Source organism: Lissotriton helveticus, chromosome 1_1, assembly GCF_964261635.1.
Source record: "Lissotriton helveticus chromosome 1_1, aLisHel1.1, whole genome shotgun sequence".
Lineage (NCBI taxonomy): Eukaryota > Metazoa > Chordata > Amphibia > Caudata > Salamandridae > Lissotriton > Lissotriton helveticus.
Window position 1 is genome coordinate 210507252 of NC_136057.1, and position 14097 is coordinate 210521348.

Genomic DNA, 14097 nt, shown 5'->3' on the forward strand with positions numbered 1-14097 from the left:
AAAGAAAGAAAGAAAGAATTTAGCTATTTAAAGTAAATTTGTCTGTGGCTTCTGCGAGTACTGTTTTTTGTCTTACCACAAACTTCAGTTGTTGCTTATGTATTTTTTTCATTTAGAGTATATATGTGCATTAAAGAACGATAACGCAAATCCTGTGCTTATATTAAAATAACAGCTGTTGACAATGGGCACTATTTGACATTGTAAAGTCATCTAAAGATGTAGTCGGGTCAAGCATGTATTCCTGAAACAGACTGCATGACCCACTATATAGTAATTGTACAGCTATTCAATCCCTGGCGGCGCAGCAACTAGGATACTATACTGTATTGCTAAACACTTATAAGGTCCCAAAGGCCATTGCACTTGAAACCAAAACACGTATTTACAACGCCAAAAAACTAACTACCGCAATTGCGAGATCTATTGCATTGCAAATGCTTGTTTCTGCCTGCTGCAGCGATAAGGGGGTCCCGCTTCGTTCTTAGGATCACCGGAGCTGATTGTAAAGTGCAGAGGGAGCTTCAACCTTGCGTCCGCTGATTGCCGCTTTGGTCATCACCGGCTGTGGGGGCTTGAGGAGAACGCTTGCACAGAACTCCATCTCCCAGGAGTCCGTGCCTGATCACACCTGTGCCCAAGGCCCGCCCACCGGAACGGAACGGAACACGCTGCGCGGAACTGGCCCGGGCAAAGCCCGGGCAAAGGGCGGGCCATCTGAGGCCGTCCGGGCCAGAGGAGGCTGGGTTGGGCCCCCCTCCAACATCCGCTCTTATGTAAAGGTACTGTAACTACCCCGCTGAATTATTATGGGGAAAAGGAGAACTGATATGAACAAATCAGTAGGAGGGGTTGGAGCGACTATGGATTCATATTTGGTTAAAGTGTCTAGCCTGATAAACGAGGAAATTGAAAGAACTGAAAGACGGCTGTCATTGGATCCTGCTCGCACCACTGTTATGACACATGATATTCCATCTACACCGTTCCAATCCCCTGGTCTTCCTCGTGACTATTTAGATTTCGATGATGCCACTTCCACGACAAAGAGTAGTCATGTCCAGTCACAAATTGCCACCCCCCTAGGCCACACGGAGGATGATTCACATTTGTCTTCCCCCTCTCCTTCACCTATAGCGAGACGTTGTACAAGGGCTGGTGGGTTGCAAGCACCTGGGAAGGGAAAACAGATGGTGGCCAGGCTGCCAAAAGTAAAGCCAAAATTATTTAAACACCCTCCCCCGGTTAGTCAACCATTATTAGAGGAGTTATCCAATAATGTCTGGACGATCCTTAAAGGGAAACTAGATCTAGCTCTGGCTCCAATCATGTCTAGATTATCCTTAGTGGAAGCTAGGATGAATGCTCTTGAACAAAACAGTGGGTCATCACCAACACCAAACACTCCTACAATAGGACTAATATCACATCAGGTCCCAAATGGTCAGTCTATCTCTATACAGGGGCAGGTGTACCAATCTCCCCTAGCCCACGGCTTATCTATTACAGAGGAGCCAAATCCGAGAGACCTGGGACTCGTGAAGACTGCCACCAAAAATACTTGTGGACTAACAAACCAGGAGAAAGGGTCTTCTATTGAAGCTACCAATCCAATTAATCTTTTAGCAACATCTTCAGAACCACGGCAAGAGCGAGAGCCATTTCAATTTGTTGCGGAAGCTTCACCCTTAGTCCTAGTCCTGGCAAACGCCCCCCCCCCCCCCTTGGCCCCTGGGCAGGTGGAAACAACAATCTCTTTGATTGATAAAGTCCTGTACTGGTTGACCAAAAATATGAGGTTATCTGCTTGGGGTAAACAGCAGCTAGCAGGGGAAATTATTATGGCTAGAAGGGTATCCTGGTTTGGGGACCATCAGAAAAAATTCAAGGGAGACTGCATAGCCATGAACTTCTCAAGTCCTGAGGTACTGCCTAATGTATTAGCAAATTTATTCCCCCCACAACAAATGGATTCTGCCATGATCCCACTAACGCTCGAATTTTTCTATAACCGGAGATGGAGTGCAGCGAGCTCTAGTAGATCATGGCCGAAACGGTTTCCTGTATTAAGAACATTTGGGAGGGTTGCCCAAATCAGGGAGGGTGGTATCTGCCTGAGGAATCGGTTTGGGGCTCTGACCGATATGGACGAATGTGATTGACTTCAGGGTGTAGAAAGTAAAGTGTCTGTGGAAGCAGTAGAGAATAGTAGAATGTACGATCCAAAGGATCAGGGCAAGGCACTAATTAACAATGATCCTGAACCACAGATAAATCCATTGGAAACATCCCATGCCAAAGGGCTGCCCTCACAGCCCAGGGACTTTCGGCAAGTAACTTGTTTAAATACTATTGGGGAGTGCGATCACCTTGAAATAGATGGGTCCTTACTAGAGACCTACCGTCACATGATTACTAGTATAGAATATCAACCAGTGATCGAGGGTGAGACCCTAGGAGCTGAGATCTCACAGGATATACCCTGTATTTCACAAGGTATGGCAGGGCTGTCCTTTCTTTCATGGAACCTCGCTGGAATTGGTAACAAAATTATATCTCCTGAATGGTGTAGGTTCATCAACCAGCATGACATCATCCTTTTTCAGGAATCATGGTCGATGGTTCCAGTTTTCCGCCTGGGGTTCCTTAACTTTCAAGTCTCCGCCACCAAAAAATCCAAAGGTCGACCAACAGGGGGTTTGATAATATGGGTCCGCCAATCCTTACGTTGTAAGGTGCAGCAAATCAGTTCTCCATCGAATGATATCTTATTGGTCCAAATTACTTGGCCAAGTGGCCATGGGGTGGCTATTTTCAACATCTATGCAAGGGGTACAGTAGGGGGACAAACATCCGGGGTAATTTCTGCTCTTGATTCCCACCTTGAGGCCCTTCCAATAAAGTTTTTTATTATTGTAGGTGGTGATTTTAATACAACCTTTGAACCACTTTGCCAAGAGGACCAGATTCTTGCTGCGGATGAGGACAGTAAATGGGGAGTCCCTCAGCTTGAATTTCCGGCTGTAAGGAGCTGGTCAGCCGTAGCCATACAGCTCAAGGCTTTATGCCTAGCGAGAGGGCTTAGAGCAGCAAATGGGAGAACTCCGTCTGATCGCCAGGGAGAGAATACCTTTGATAATGGTAGGCATACCAGCCGTAGAGATTACTTTTTGGTGGACATAAGAGGATGGCACTGTCTGATAGACATGACTGTTAAACCTAGGGTGGAAAGTGATCATAATCCACTTTGTATGATACTTCAAGCTTACAAGGGGATCAGAGAACTGACCCCTAGGCGAGGGATAGATACTTTAGATATTGTGGCCTCTAATAACATGCGTCACATTAAATGGGGCAAATTCATTGAGAACCCCGAGAAATTGGAGGTCCTCAAAAATATGGTTGTTAATGAAGTGGTTAATCTTAACTCACACATCAGCAAGCCAGATGTTCCCCAAATAATGCTTGAGGCACATATTCACTTCTTTACAAAACTCCAATCCCTCTTTAGGAAGACCATAAAACCGGACAAGGGAAATAAAAAGCAACCCATGGTTAGGTGGTATAATAATGCTTGTAAATTAGCCCGCCAAAACCTGAGCACAGAAATAAGATCTAGGAATCCACTTAGAGTGAGAGAGGCAAGGGAGACATATAGGCAAGTACAGAAAGTCGCAAAAAAGCAGTGGGATGAGGATCGGTGGTGTGATCTGAAATCGGCCGGTGAAGCAAAGGATCCCAAACAATTTTGGGCCATCATTAAGTGGGATAGAGGAGGTGTAGCTGAACCCCCCCAAAATAATGTTGCCAAACAACAATGGGTAGATTTTATCAGACCACAATATGATTGTAACCCAGCCAAGGAAGAGTGTCCGCTACCCCCCACTATTTTCTACCAAAGCCAGCTTTTCACAATCAAAGATGTTAGCATAACGCTAGACTGTGTGACTGGGGGAAGAGCTCCAGGTATAGACGGTATCCCGGCTGACGTGTTTTTAAGTGATAGATCATCTTGGTGCCAGTACTTTGTGTTTTTAGCAAACTCAGTGGCCAGGGGTGCTATAATTCCATCTTCATGGAAAGGCGCTTAAAGAATTCCGGTTTTTAAAAAGGGTGACAAATCTCTACCTAGTAATTATAGACCTATTAGTCTTATAGACTCAGCCCAAAAACGTATAGGTCGTCTAGTGCAAAATAAATTGCAAACATGGATAGAAGAACATCTTGTCCCCATATCAAGCCTGTTTTCGACCATGTACCAGCTCAATTGATCAGGTCTTTTATTTCATAGCACTTTATTGGAGGAATGTTGCTTTAACTAATGGGTCACTTTAAGCGTTCTTTGTAGACCTGAAATCGGCTTTTGATTCAGTCCCCCGCTCCAAACTCTGGAGGGTTCTCGCTGAAGCAGCGATGTCCCCGGAACTATTGACCCTTCTCGTCCGCCTACATAAGAACAATTACGCTAGAATTAGATGGGGGGCACAGGGTGAGGTGACCGATTAATTTCTTGTCAAGCGTGGTGTTCAGCAGGGGTGTGTTTTGGCCCCCACGCTGTTCTCATTATACATCAACGGCATTGTGGATCATCTTAGCCGTTCCCCCACCGACGCTCCCGTTTTAGCCGGGGCCCGCGTACCTGTCCTCATGTTCGCGGACGATACGTTGATTGTTTCCCGGACCCCAAGCGGGCTCCAGAAGGCTGTGAAGGCTTTTGGAGAATTTTGCCAACTGCGTGGACTTGAGATAAACACCTCAAAAACCAAGTTCATGTCCCTGAATCATCGGAAAACCTTCAAAGGTAAAATCTATCTAAATGGAACTCCATTAGAGCAGGTAGAGGCATTCACGTACCTAAGAATTTCTCTTCAGAGTAATATGGGTTGGAAAGGTCACATAGACATGGCTGTTTTAAAATTCTAACAGCCCTGCCTCACACCCCCTTTTTAACATTCCCAGCCATGGAAGCGAATAAAATTATTTTTTCCACTAGCCAGGGAATTTTTATCTTTTATTTCACATCACAAGGTCCCTACACCTCACTAATTCCCATCCACAATGCACTAACACATAGTCCGTCTTCACAGAAATAGTGCTCCCGCGTAGTTCGCAGGTCGTAGCACGCCCCGCCCCGTAGAGGGACGGGAAGACCCCGATGATGAAGCATGACACTGAGGGGTTCTCAGTGTGTGAGGGGTATTTTAAAAGCACATAGTGCCTTCATCTCACCAATCTGAGGAAGAGCCTTATATATAAAAAATTTCCCCCCTTCTCATTAAAAAACTTTCATTAAAAAACCTTTAAAAAAACCAATAACACTTGCACCCCCATTTCTTGATAGAATCTCTTTGTTTATGTGTGTGTTTTAAAATTCCACCAGCTTGCGGGTGCCCTATCCTTCAAACACAAAGCATCCTTTACCAAGCCAATTACACCTACCTTGGAGATCTATAATATGAAGGTTATAAGTGCCACTTTGTATGGTTCAGAACTTTGGGGATTTACTCATTTGAACCAACTAATAAAGGCGGAGAATACATTTCTACGCTGTTTAGTTGGTGTTCCCCAAAGTACTCCTACCGTACCGCTTTTATATGATCTTGGTAGGAAAAACATCGAGGACCTAGCACGGTTACGGCCACTATTGTATTGGAGACTAATCTGAACTACTCCTGAACTAGTCCACTATGCCCATGCGTTAAAGGACATTATTAGGGCAGATCGCTTCCACACTATTCAATGGCTCAAAGAGATAAGGGGACTGCTAATAAAGTTGGAATTTGGCCAGCTATGGGAAGATCCAGACACATTAAGGTTCCCATAAAAAAAAATCTAAAAAAAAAAGTATTGGAAAATGGTCTGGACAACTTCTCACAGAAACAGTGTAAATACCAATTTAATTGGCCGTTTCCTTGAATTTAAACCACGTCCACTTTGCGAGGCTTACTGGGACATCATAGAGGGTCCGCTTGACCGTAAATTGTACTTTCAATTCAGGATCGGGACCCCCCCTGTAAAAGCTTTCACTTATAAATGGGCATTAACCAGGGATGACAAATGCCTCAATTGTAAAGATTTGGTTGAGACTATAGTTCATATATTGTTTGTATGTCCCCTTTATGTCATCCCTCGTCGTAAGTGGCTAAAACCAATTTGTACTAACTTGGGCACCCGGAGGTACATTGAGGCCCTAAGGATACTAGAGTCAGATTGCTCACCCTGTATAGCGGTTGCTGTAGCTAAATTTTTAAAGTGGGCCTGGATCATACGCACTCGCACTTTATAGCCTCTAGAAGTTAGCTAATGAACCTTAAGATGTTTTAAAAATAAAAGAACGGCCACCATTTTATGTACTATTTTAACTGATTTAAATGATCTTTAAAACTTTTTATTCTGTAAACAAAAGTAATCTAGATTTAATAACTTTTAAAATATTGTATTTGATATGTACTATTTATAATGTTTGTAATGTGATGTATGTCTTGCTTTTAAGACATTCTGTCGAATAAAGCTTTCGAAATTGAATTGATAAGGAGCTAATATTATAAAATGATCGTCTGATAATGATCTAAAGGGACATGCGGCAGGAATCTGCAGTGGGTCAGGCGGGGCTTAGGCTCTAAATGTGACAACTATACAGTCATTACTTGTTGAAGACTTATAAGGCTGCCTCAAGGGCTGCTGCCCAGTATTAGCAGCTTTTAGAAATTTTTTCAAGATCACATTAAATAAAAGTAAGCATTTTACAAGAGTTTGATTAAACGTTCCTTGTGGAGAATTATGGTTATTTCACTGTAGTGTTATTACTTTCAAGTCCTATTTTATGTTGTACATTAGCTCGTGCACAGTCAAGCACCATGTTTACTTTTGTACAGAGCTCGGTGTTCTGTGTTCCTTCTCAGTGGTTTCCAACTCCAGCTGAGCCAGTCCAAGTTGGGAGTTCATGGGGCCCGATTCACAGAACTAACTTAAAACAGAATCCTAAACTTACTACATTTTGGTATTCACAGAAGGCACTTACTCATTTTTTTACTCACAGAAGGCACTTACTCATTTCAGTATTCACAGAAGTTGGGAGTCCTAACTTTAGGACTCCTAAATGCCTTCTGTGAATACCGAAGTCTTAAAGTTAGGATTTTTCTCAGTTTAGGAGTAGTAAAGTTAGGACTCCCAACTTCTGTGAATACCGAATGAGTAAGTGCCTTCTTTGAATACCAAAATGAGTAAGTGCCTTCTGTGAATACCAAAATGGTAGTAAGTTTAGGATTTTGTCTTAAATTAGTTCTATGAATCGGGCCCATGGAGGCAGAACCAGCGGGACGTAGGTCGCCATGTTGTAAATAACTTCCCTTGGTAATATTATCATCTGTCTTGCAATGGCGTTGCATAGGCTCCCGCAGCACCCCTCCACCCACCAGTGGGGGGCGGGGGGGAGGAGCTGAGATCCAGGGGCCCCCTCAGAACAGTACCCTGGCCTGAGAGCTCCTGGTTGAGTCCGGAAAGACCCGCTCCATGTACCTTACAGGTGGGGCCGACAAGTTTCGTTACACTCCTGCTGTCTTGCCTACTTGATGATTCTAAGTCATCCTCACATTCACAGTCTCATAATTTCAAAATTCAAGTATTTTCATTATTATTTAAAACAAAGTCATTGTTGATACTCATTTACCTTATGCAGCTAACAACCATAGCCAAAGCCAATAGTCCTGGCTTGTTTTAGCTGTAATGTTAGTTGTTGTATTATGTATCTGGATGCAAAAACAGAAAGAGGCAGCAAAACAACTAAGCGGCACACTATGGGAAGCACTGATTTTTAAGCCACTCCCTCAATTACATACATCACGCCCCTTGAGAGACTACTCCGCCATTTTTATCATCCCACTTAAACCCTGTCTCACCACACCTCTAGAATGTACCCCCAATAGTGTATGCTGGCCTCTGATCATGTCTCTGAACAGCATGCCTGGTCCATACCATTCCATAATTACGTATGCGTGGTTCTTGCCATCTCGCGGCCTACACTGCGGGCTCTTACCTGGAGGTTCTGGCTGATCCGAGAAGGAGTCACACTCTTGGGGATGCAAACCACGCCACGCTGCACCTGCCATCTGGGCAACAGGAGAAGAAAATACAATAATCGAAATCTGACTGACAAACTCTTCACCAGGCTAGAATATCTGAACTGAACACACTGAATATGAACATTACCAGAATATTCTGGATCCGTCTAGAACATTCTGAAACTAACTCAGGCACTCTAATCAGGACGTAGCTAGAATATTCTGAAACTGACGGGTACATTCAGGACCTACTGGAACATTCCAAAATTCTGAGCTGAACCTACCAGGAAACCTTTAAAATGTAGAGCAACATTCAGAACTGAATTTGTGTATAGATCAGTAGAGTGAAAAATTGTTAATAGTAATTCTGCATGTGGCAATACATTTATTGTAGGGAATAACCCGCCCCCAAACCCCTGCTTCAACTACAGCTAACTAGGGTGACACCGTTCCTATCTGGCAGATGAGCTCTAACTAGAGCAAAGCCAGTCCTAGGTTGATTGTGTTCTGGTTCAGGGAATGCCCACATTGGCAATTCGGGCTAGCCGGCTCCTGTTGGAGCAGGGTAAATGTAAATGTGTGGGACTTGTAAAGCGCACAGCTGCCCGTAAGCGTCCCGGCGCTGAAGACCGCTGGGGAACCCGTCCTGGCTTCCCCTGTGAGATGGTCCCTTCTGGGTATCTCCAAGGTGAAACCAGGCATCCCCGGCATCTGTGGGGGGCCGTTGTAGAGATGAGGCAAGCTTAATGCCCAGAGTTGCCGAGTGTGATCCCTGGTTAGAGTAGGCACGTGGAGAGAATTATCGAGTCAGCTGACCCTGGTCCACGACCCTGCCACGCGGGAATGGAACCCTGGTCCCGGGCCGTTCTCTGCTTCCGGGTCTGCCGCCTCTAACCAGTGAGCCACACCACTCCACAAGGGTCATGACTGATTTGCATATATCTGGGTCCAAACTAAGGAGGCATGGTGTGCATAAAAAAGAATGAACTGGGATGCAGTCTTGAGTAATTACCAGTGTCAACAACAGTTCACTGGCACTCAAGAGAGGTCAAGTATGATTGGTTTCCGACTGTGTTCCTTTCAGTATAAAAGCAGGGACCCTTCAATCTGCCCAGCTTTACTCGCTTTGTTCGTCCTAAGTTGCCAGGGTATGCTCAGACGTGAGTCCCTTGTTCACTTGGCCACTGGATTCAAGATAGCCTGGCTGATGAGGATTATGAATCCGAAACCGGTCCCAGGATGCTTGTTTCCGGTCCAGGGAAGACATGGCTTGGCAGTTCGGGCTGGACTGTTTCCATGAGGCACAGGGTCAGACTGATTTGCATATGGCCATGTCTGAACTGGGGTGGCAGAGTGAGCTAAAGAATGGTGATGGATTAAACCCAGATCTGTTGACTGGGGGTGAGTGTTTGATTTGCTCAAGCGCTCTGTCCATCATCCCCTTGTGTATCGCTTTGTTCGCCCTAAGTTGGCAGGCTATGCTCAGACGTGAGTCCCTTGATCACTTTACCACTGGATTCAAGATAGCCTGGCTGATGAGGATTATGAATCCGAAACTGGTCCCAGGATGCTTGTTTCTGGTACAGGGAAGTCGGCTTGGCAGTTCGGGCTGTACTGTTCCCATGAGGCGCAGGGTCAGACTGATTTGCATATGGCCATGTCTGAACTGGGGTGGCTGAGTGAGCTAAAGAATGATGATGGGTTAAACCCAGATCAGTTGACTGGGGGTGAGTGTTTGATTTGCTCAAAACCTCCGTCCATCATCCCCTTTTGTATCGCTTTACTCTAACGGACCCTGTGAAAGGAAGAACTCCAGCAGGACAGCGAGTGGCAGATCAAATAGTGAGTAAAACTGCAACTTCGAGAATATGCAGGAAATCTGGAAGAAGTCAACAATACCAGATTAAGGGTGTCATTTAGAGGGGGCGGTACTGCAACACCTGCTGCCATGCTTGATTAATGGCAGCAGCAGGCAGCGATGTTGACTGTAGGCCCGCTTCACAGATTATGGGCCTGATTACGAGTTTGGCAGACAGGGTTAATTTGTCTCAAACGTGATCGATATCCCCTCTGCCAAATTACAATCCCATTATATCCTAGGGAACTTGTAATTCGGCAGGTGGGATATCAGACACGTTTGTGATGGAGTATCCCATCCACCAAACTCGTAATCAGGCCCTATATTTTGTAGTACATAAAGCAATACCACTGTAGTAGTACTTTCTTACTACAAAATGCAGTTCACAAACCTAGGAGAGGAATGTCCACATCTCCAGTATTTTTTATAGGGAGATCTCTGCACAAGTAAGTTCACTACACAGGCGTCCATTGTGAGTGTCCTGTGACTTCAGATGGGCCCAATAAAAAAAGTGACCAGGCTCACCGGAATTATAAGTTCTTGTTTTTCACGCGCAGATGTTGGTGGGTGGAAGCAGCCAAAATGCTGGTTTAAAAAACCGGGACAAAACAGGCAGAAATTGAAATGGAAGCAACAATTTCCTCACGTTATTTCCCCAAAACATAAAATCCCATTATACCCTGGCCCCCGGAATTTGCAGGAGCCTCAGTGACAGTATTTCCAGGGCTGGAGAATAATGGAAACTTCTAAGGGCCGCTCTAACCATTGAGCCACACTGCTTCACTCAAAATGGCTACAGTCACAGCTGGACTTTCTAGGTGAATAGTTACTCCCTGGGGCAAACTGTTTATTGCTTCCATATTCCATCGAGAAATAAGAATACCCCCTTGTAGGGAAGGGAGACATCTGAGCGTGTCTTGGAGAATGGGAATCTGAGAATGTGGAATTACCAAAGTAGAATCTGAACAGCAGGATGAAAAAAGAAGAACCAGTTGCTTCAGTCCAGCTCTTCCTCTTACCAGATGAATGTGTGTTACAAGGCAAGGAATTCGGGAGATTCAGCCTGCGAGTAGAAAGAATTTGAAGAAAAAGCTGCCACTTGAAATGTAGCTATGTTTGTGTTGGAAAGAAGGAGGCAGAGAGAGACAGTGGACTATGAGAATTCAGACAGAGACATGGAGGGTTAATGAAGGCATTAGAATAAATGATTGCTAGATTGGGAGAGTTGAATGATGGGGGTGCTTTGCCCAGAAAATACAATAACCTATAGAATTCAGAAGTTCATAAGATGTCTGTGGTGGTAACCAGGTCTCGAAGGAGCACGAGGGGAGTGCTATGCAAGGATTTGGAACGACAATGAAGGAATTCTGCCGGGTGCAAAAAACTACTGGGAGAGTAAGGCATGGTCTTCAAGCCATGAATAGCATAAATATTTCACAAGTGCCTCCTAAATCTATGGCATTTAAAACTATTTATTTGGAAAATTATGTTGTCATACTGTACAACTTGGTCCAACATTTTATTTTTATTTGGTTGAGTGGCAGATGCTTCTGGACTCCAGGCACACTGGTATAGCTTGCCCAGTGCTCTTTGTCCAAGCCATCAATGCTATATTTGTCTCACGGTGTCCAGCAAGGCACATGACCCCTTGGACAGCGAGGGGGTAGTTTTAGAAGAAGACTTATGAAGGCTGCAGGACCACACCACATTGACATCTCTGGCTACAATCCTGTTTGTAGAGAACCCACACCATGTGTATTGTACTGTAGGGGCTGTTAGATGACCACTGTGTATAAAGTGAGCAAAGACACTCGCACGGTAAACAATGTTTACTATGCATGCGATACAAACACATGTCATTACAACGACTGCGTTGTTACATCGCATACCATTACAATGCAAGTCATTACAACGACTTGCTGTAGGGGACAAAAGGTGTTGGATTTAAGGATTTAAAATCCAACACCTTCCCTCCTGTTGCACAGACTGGAGTTGGAATAGTAAATTATACTATTCCAAAATCCAGCGCCCCCCTACAGCAAGTCATTGTAATGATATGCAATATAACAACGCGGTCGCTGTAATGGCATGCGTTGTAAACGCAAGCGATGAAACATGGGCTATTCCACTTGCACATGTGTTACAGGCACCTTGCCACGGCTCAAACTCACCTGAGGATGATCTGGGCAGGAGATTTGCCATACTTGTCTGCTAGAGCTTTGACCCCAGATTCTTCTAGCAGCACGGGTTCGTTGGGGTGCTTCCAGGTGCGATCTGGAGAGCCCAGTGGGCTGTAAGCGGTAAGAACAATCCCACGTGCTTGGCAATGCGCCAACAGCTCGTGCTGCGCCAGGTATGGGTGGCATTCCACCTGAAGATAAAAGGAAAATGTTGGTGCATTAGTCCCTCTGTTGGTCCCACTTCAAATCCAAAAGTCAGATAATTGCTTTAAGACAGCATGGAGAAGTTTAAATTAAGTGGGGGTACCCTGGGCACTAAGAAGAAGCAAGTGGGCTTGGCATAAGTCAGAAGGCTATTGGGGCTGGGGTTATTTGGAGTCAATTTTGGCTGATCTGGGTCACAAATGCAAAAGCTTTGAGGGGATTTAGAGGACACAATTGGGGATGGGGTGCGTAGCATATGGTAGTACTGTAAGGTGGCGAAGGTAACACAACTTGCAGAGTTGATTATGGCTGAGGAAGTAATGGAGCAACGCATTGGGAGGTCATTTGGGGCATAAACTGGCAGCTAGGGGTCAGGAGCGGACAACTGGAAAAGAAAAGGAGGCTGTACCTAATGATGCTTTTTTTGTGGGACACTTTTTGGCTGGGTCTGAGCATCAGTGCTGAAGAGAACAAGGACCAGGCAGTCCCAAGCAACGTAACTCTTTTGTGGTCTGCCTGACACACTCACCCCATTGGTTGTGAGCGGTAATTAGATACTAGGGTAGCAAGTCCTTTAGAAATGTACAGGAGCATTTTGAGAGCCCCTCACCTCCATAGACTAATGCAGAATACAGGAGTCAATACAATGTTTATAGGGTCTTATAGCAGAAGCTCTAGAAAGAAGTTTGAACTCCGGCACCTGCCAGTTGTTGTGTATATTCTAATCCAAATAGAGTTATTTTATTACCTGTATCTAATCACCTGTGCATTGTCTTTGTAAATAACTGGCCATTTTGTTTATTGTGTACAGCTTTATTGGGTCCTCCTGTCTAAGTGTTCCTAACTCCCACCACTTCCTTTAGTGACCCTTGTTGGATTGTACTGACTGCTCCACAATGCCAAGTGTGCCAAGGAGGTAACAAGGTTATCCAACTGGCCTGCATTTGAACTGGGGGCAGGGCTTGAAGTGGGCCGGGCCCTGCCTGTGCTCAGCACCAGCAGTTCTAAAAAGCAGGTGCTGAGACGGGTCCCTATCAGGTTCTCCGTTGATAAATCTTAACTCTGCAGCACTACCACCCTTCACTGCCTTTGATGTAACTTCAAAGAGACTCGTTATAGTACTTTCAGTCTCATCATTTCTGACCTGAAGCATTTTCAATGTTTTATAGAACTAAGTCATAGTAATTGCTTATTTGTCTGATGCAACTAACACCCATTGGCAAAGCAAATCATCCTGGCTTGTTGTAGGTGTAATGTTACTTGTTGTATTATATGTCTGGATGCATATGTCTGGAGCGACCCTTGACCCTGTTTTGCAGGAAGTTAGCTCCCCACGCTGCATAGCTCCACCTGACTGCGCCCGAGCTTCCCCCCTGCATCTGCCGAGTTCGAGGCCCGTCTGGAAGGCCTGGGCTGCCCGTAACTTTCTCTGCTCTACTACTGCTCCAGTGTTCACTGCCTGTGACTACTGTAGTTTTTCTCCCAAACCGTGTCTCTCCTCTACTGTTGTCCCGGTGTTTGGTTTTCATATACTGCGCTTACTGCCCTATATTTTTGTCTGATTTTACATCTTGTGCTCTCTGATTGTGTATTTTTTCTCCCTTCCCCGCGCCCCCTCGCTGGTCCCGCTTCCCGCCGCTGTGTCACCTGCGGCCCCGCCACCCGCTACCATTCATCCGTCGCCCCCACCCAGCTGCTCCTCCCTCCCACCTCCCCTTCTTATGGCAGCCCGCGCAGCGGACGCCTAAGTCAAGCCCGTCTGCGCCCGTCCGCGCCAGAGCCCCTGCTGCTCCTC

General features: G+C 45.4%; 1 protein-coding gene across 2 annotated transcripts in view; it reads right to left on the minus strand.

The window, feature by feature from the left end:
• Positions 1–14097, minus strand: part of AKR1A1 (aldo-keto reductase family 1 member A1) — a 776593-nt gene that overhangs the window by 67487 nt on the left and 695009 nt on the right. For both annotated transcript variants that reach the window (XM_078664963.1, XM_078664890.1), the window contains exons 6-7: positions 12090–12289; positions 8036–8108 (exon numbers count right to left, since the gene is read on the minus strand). In XM_078664963.1, coding sequence (XP_078521089.1) covers positions 8036–8108; positions 12090–12289 — 273 coding nt within the window. The remainder of the gene's footprint in view (positions 1–8035; positions 8109–12089; positions 12290–14097) is intronic.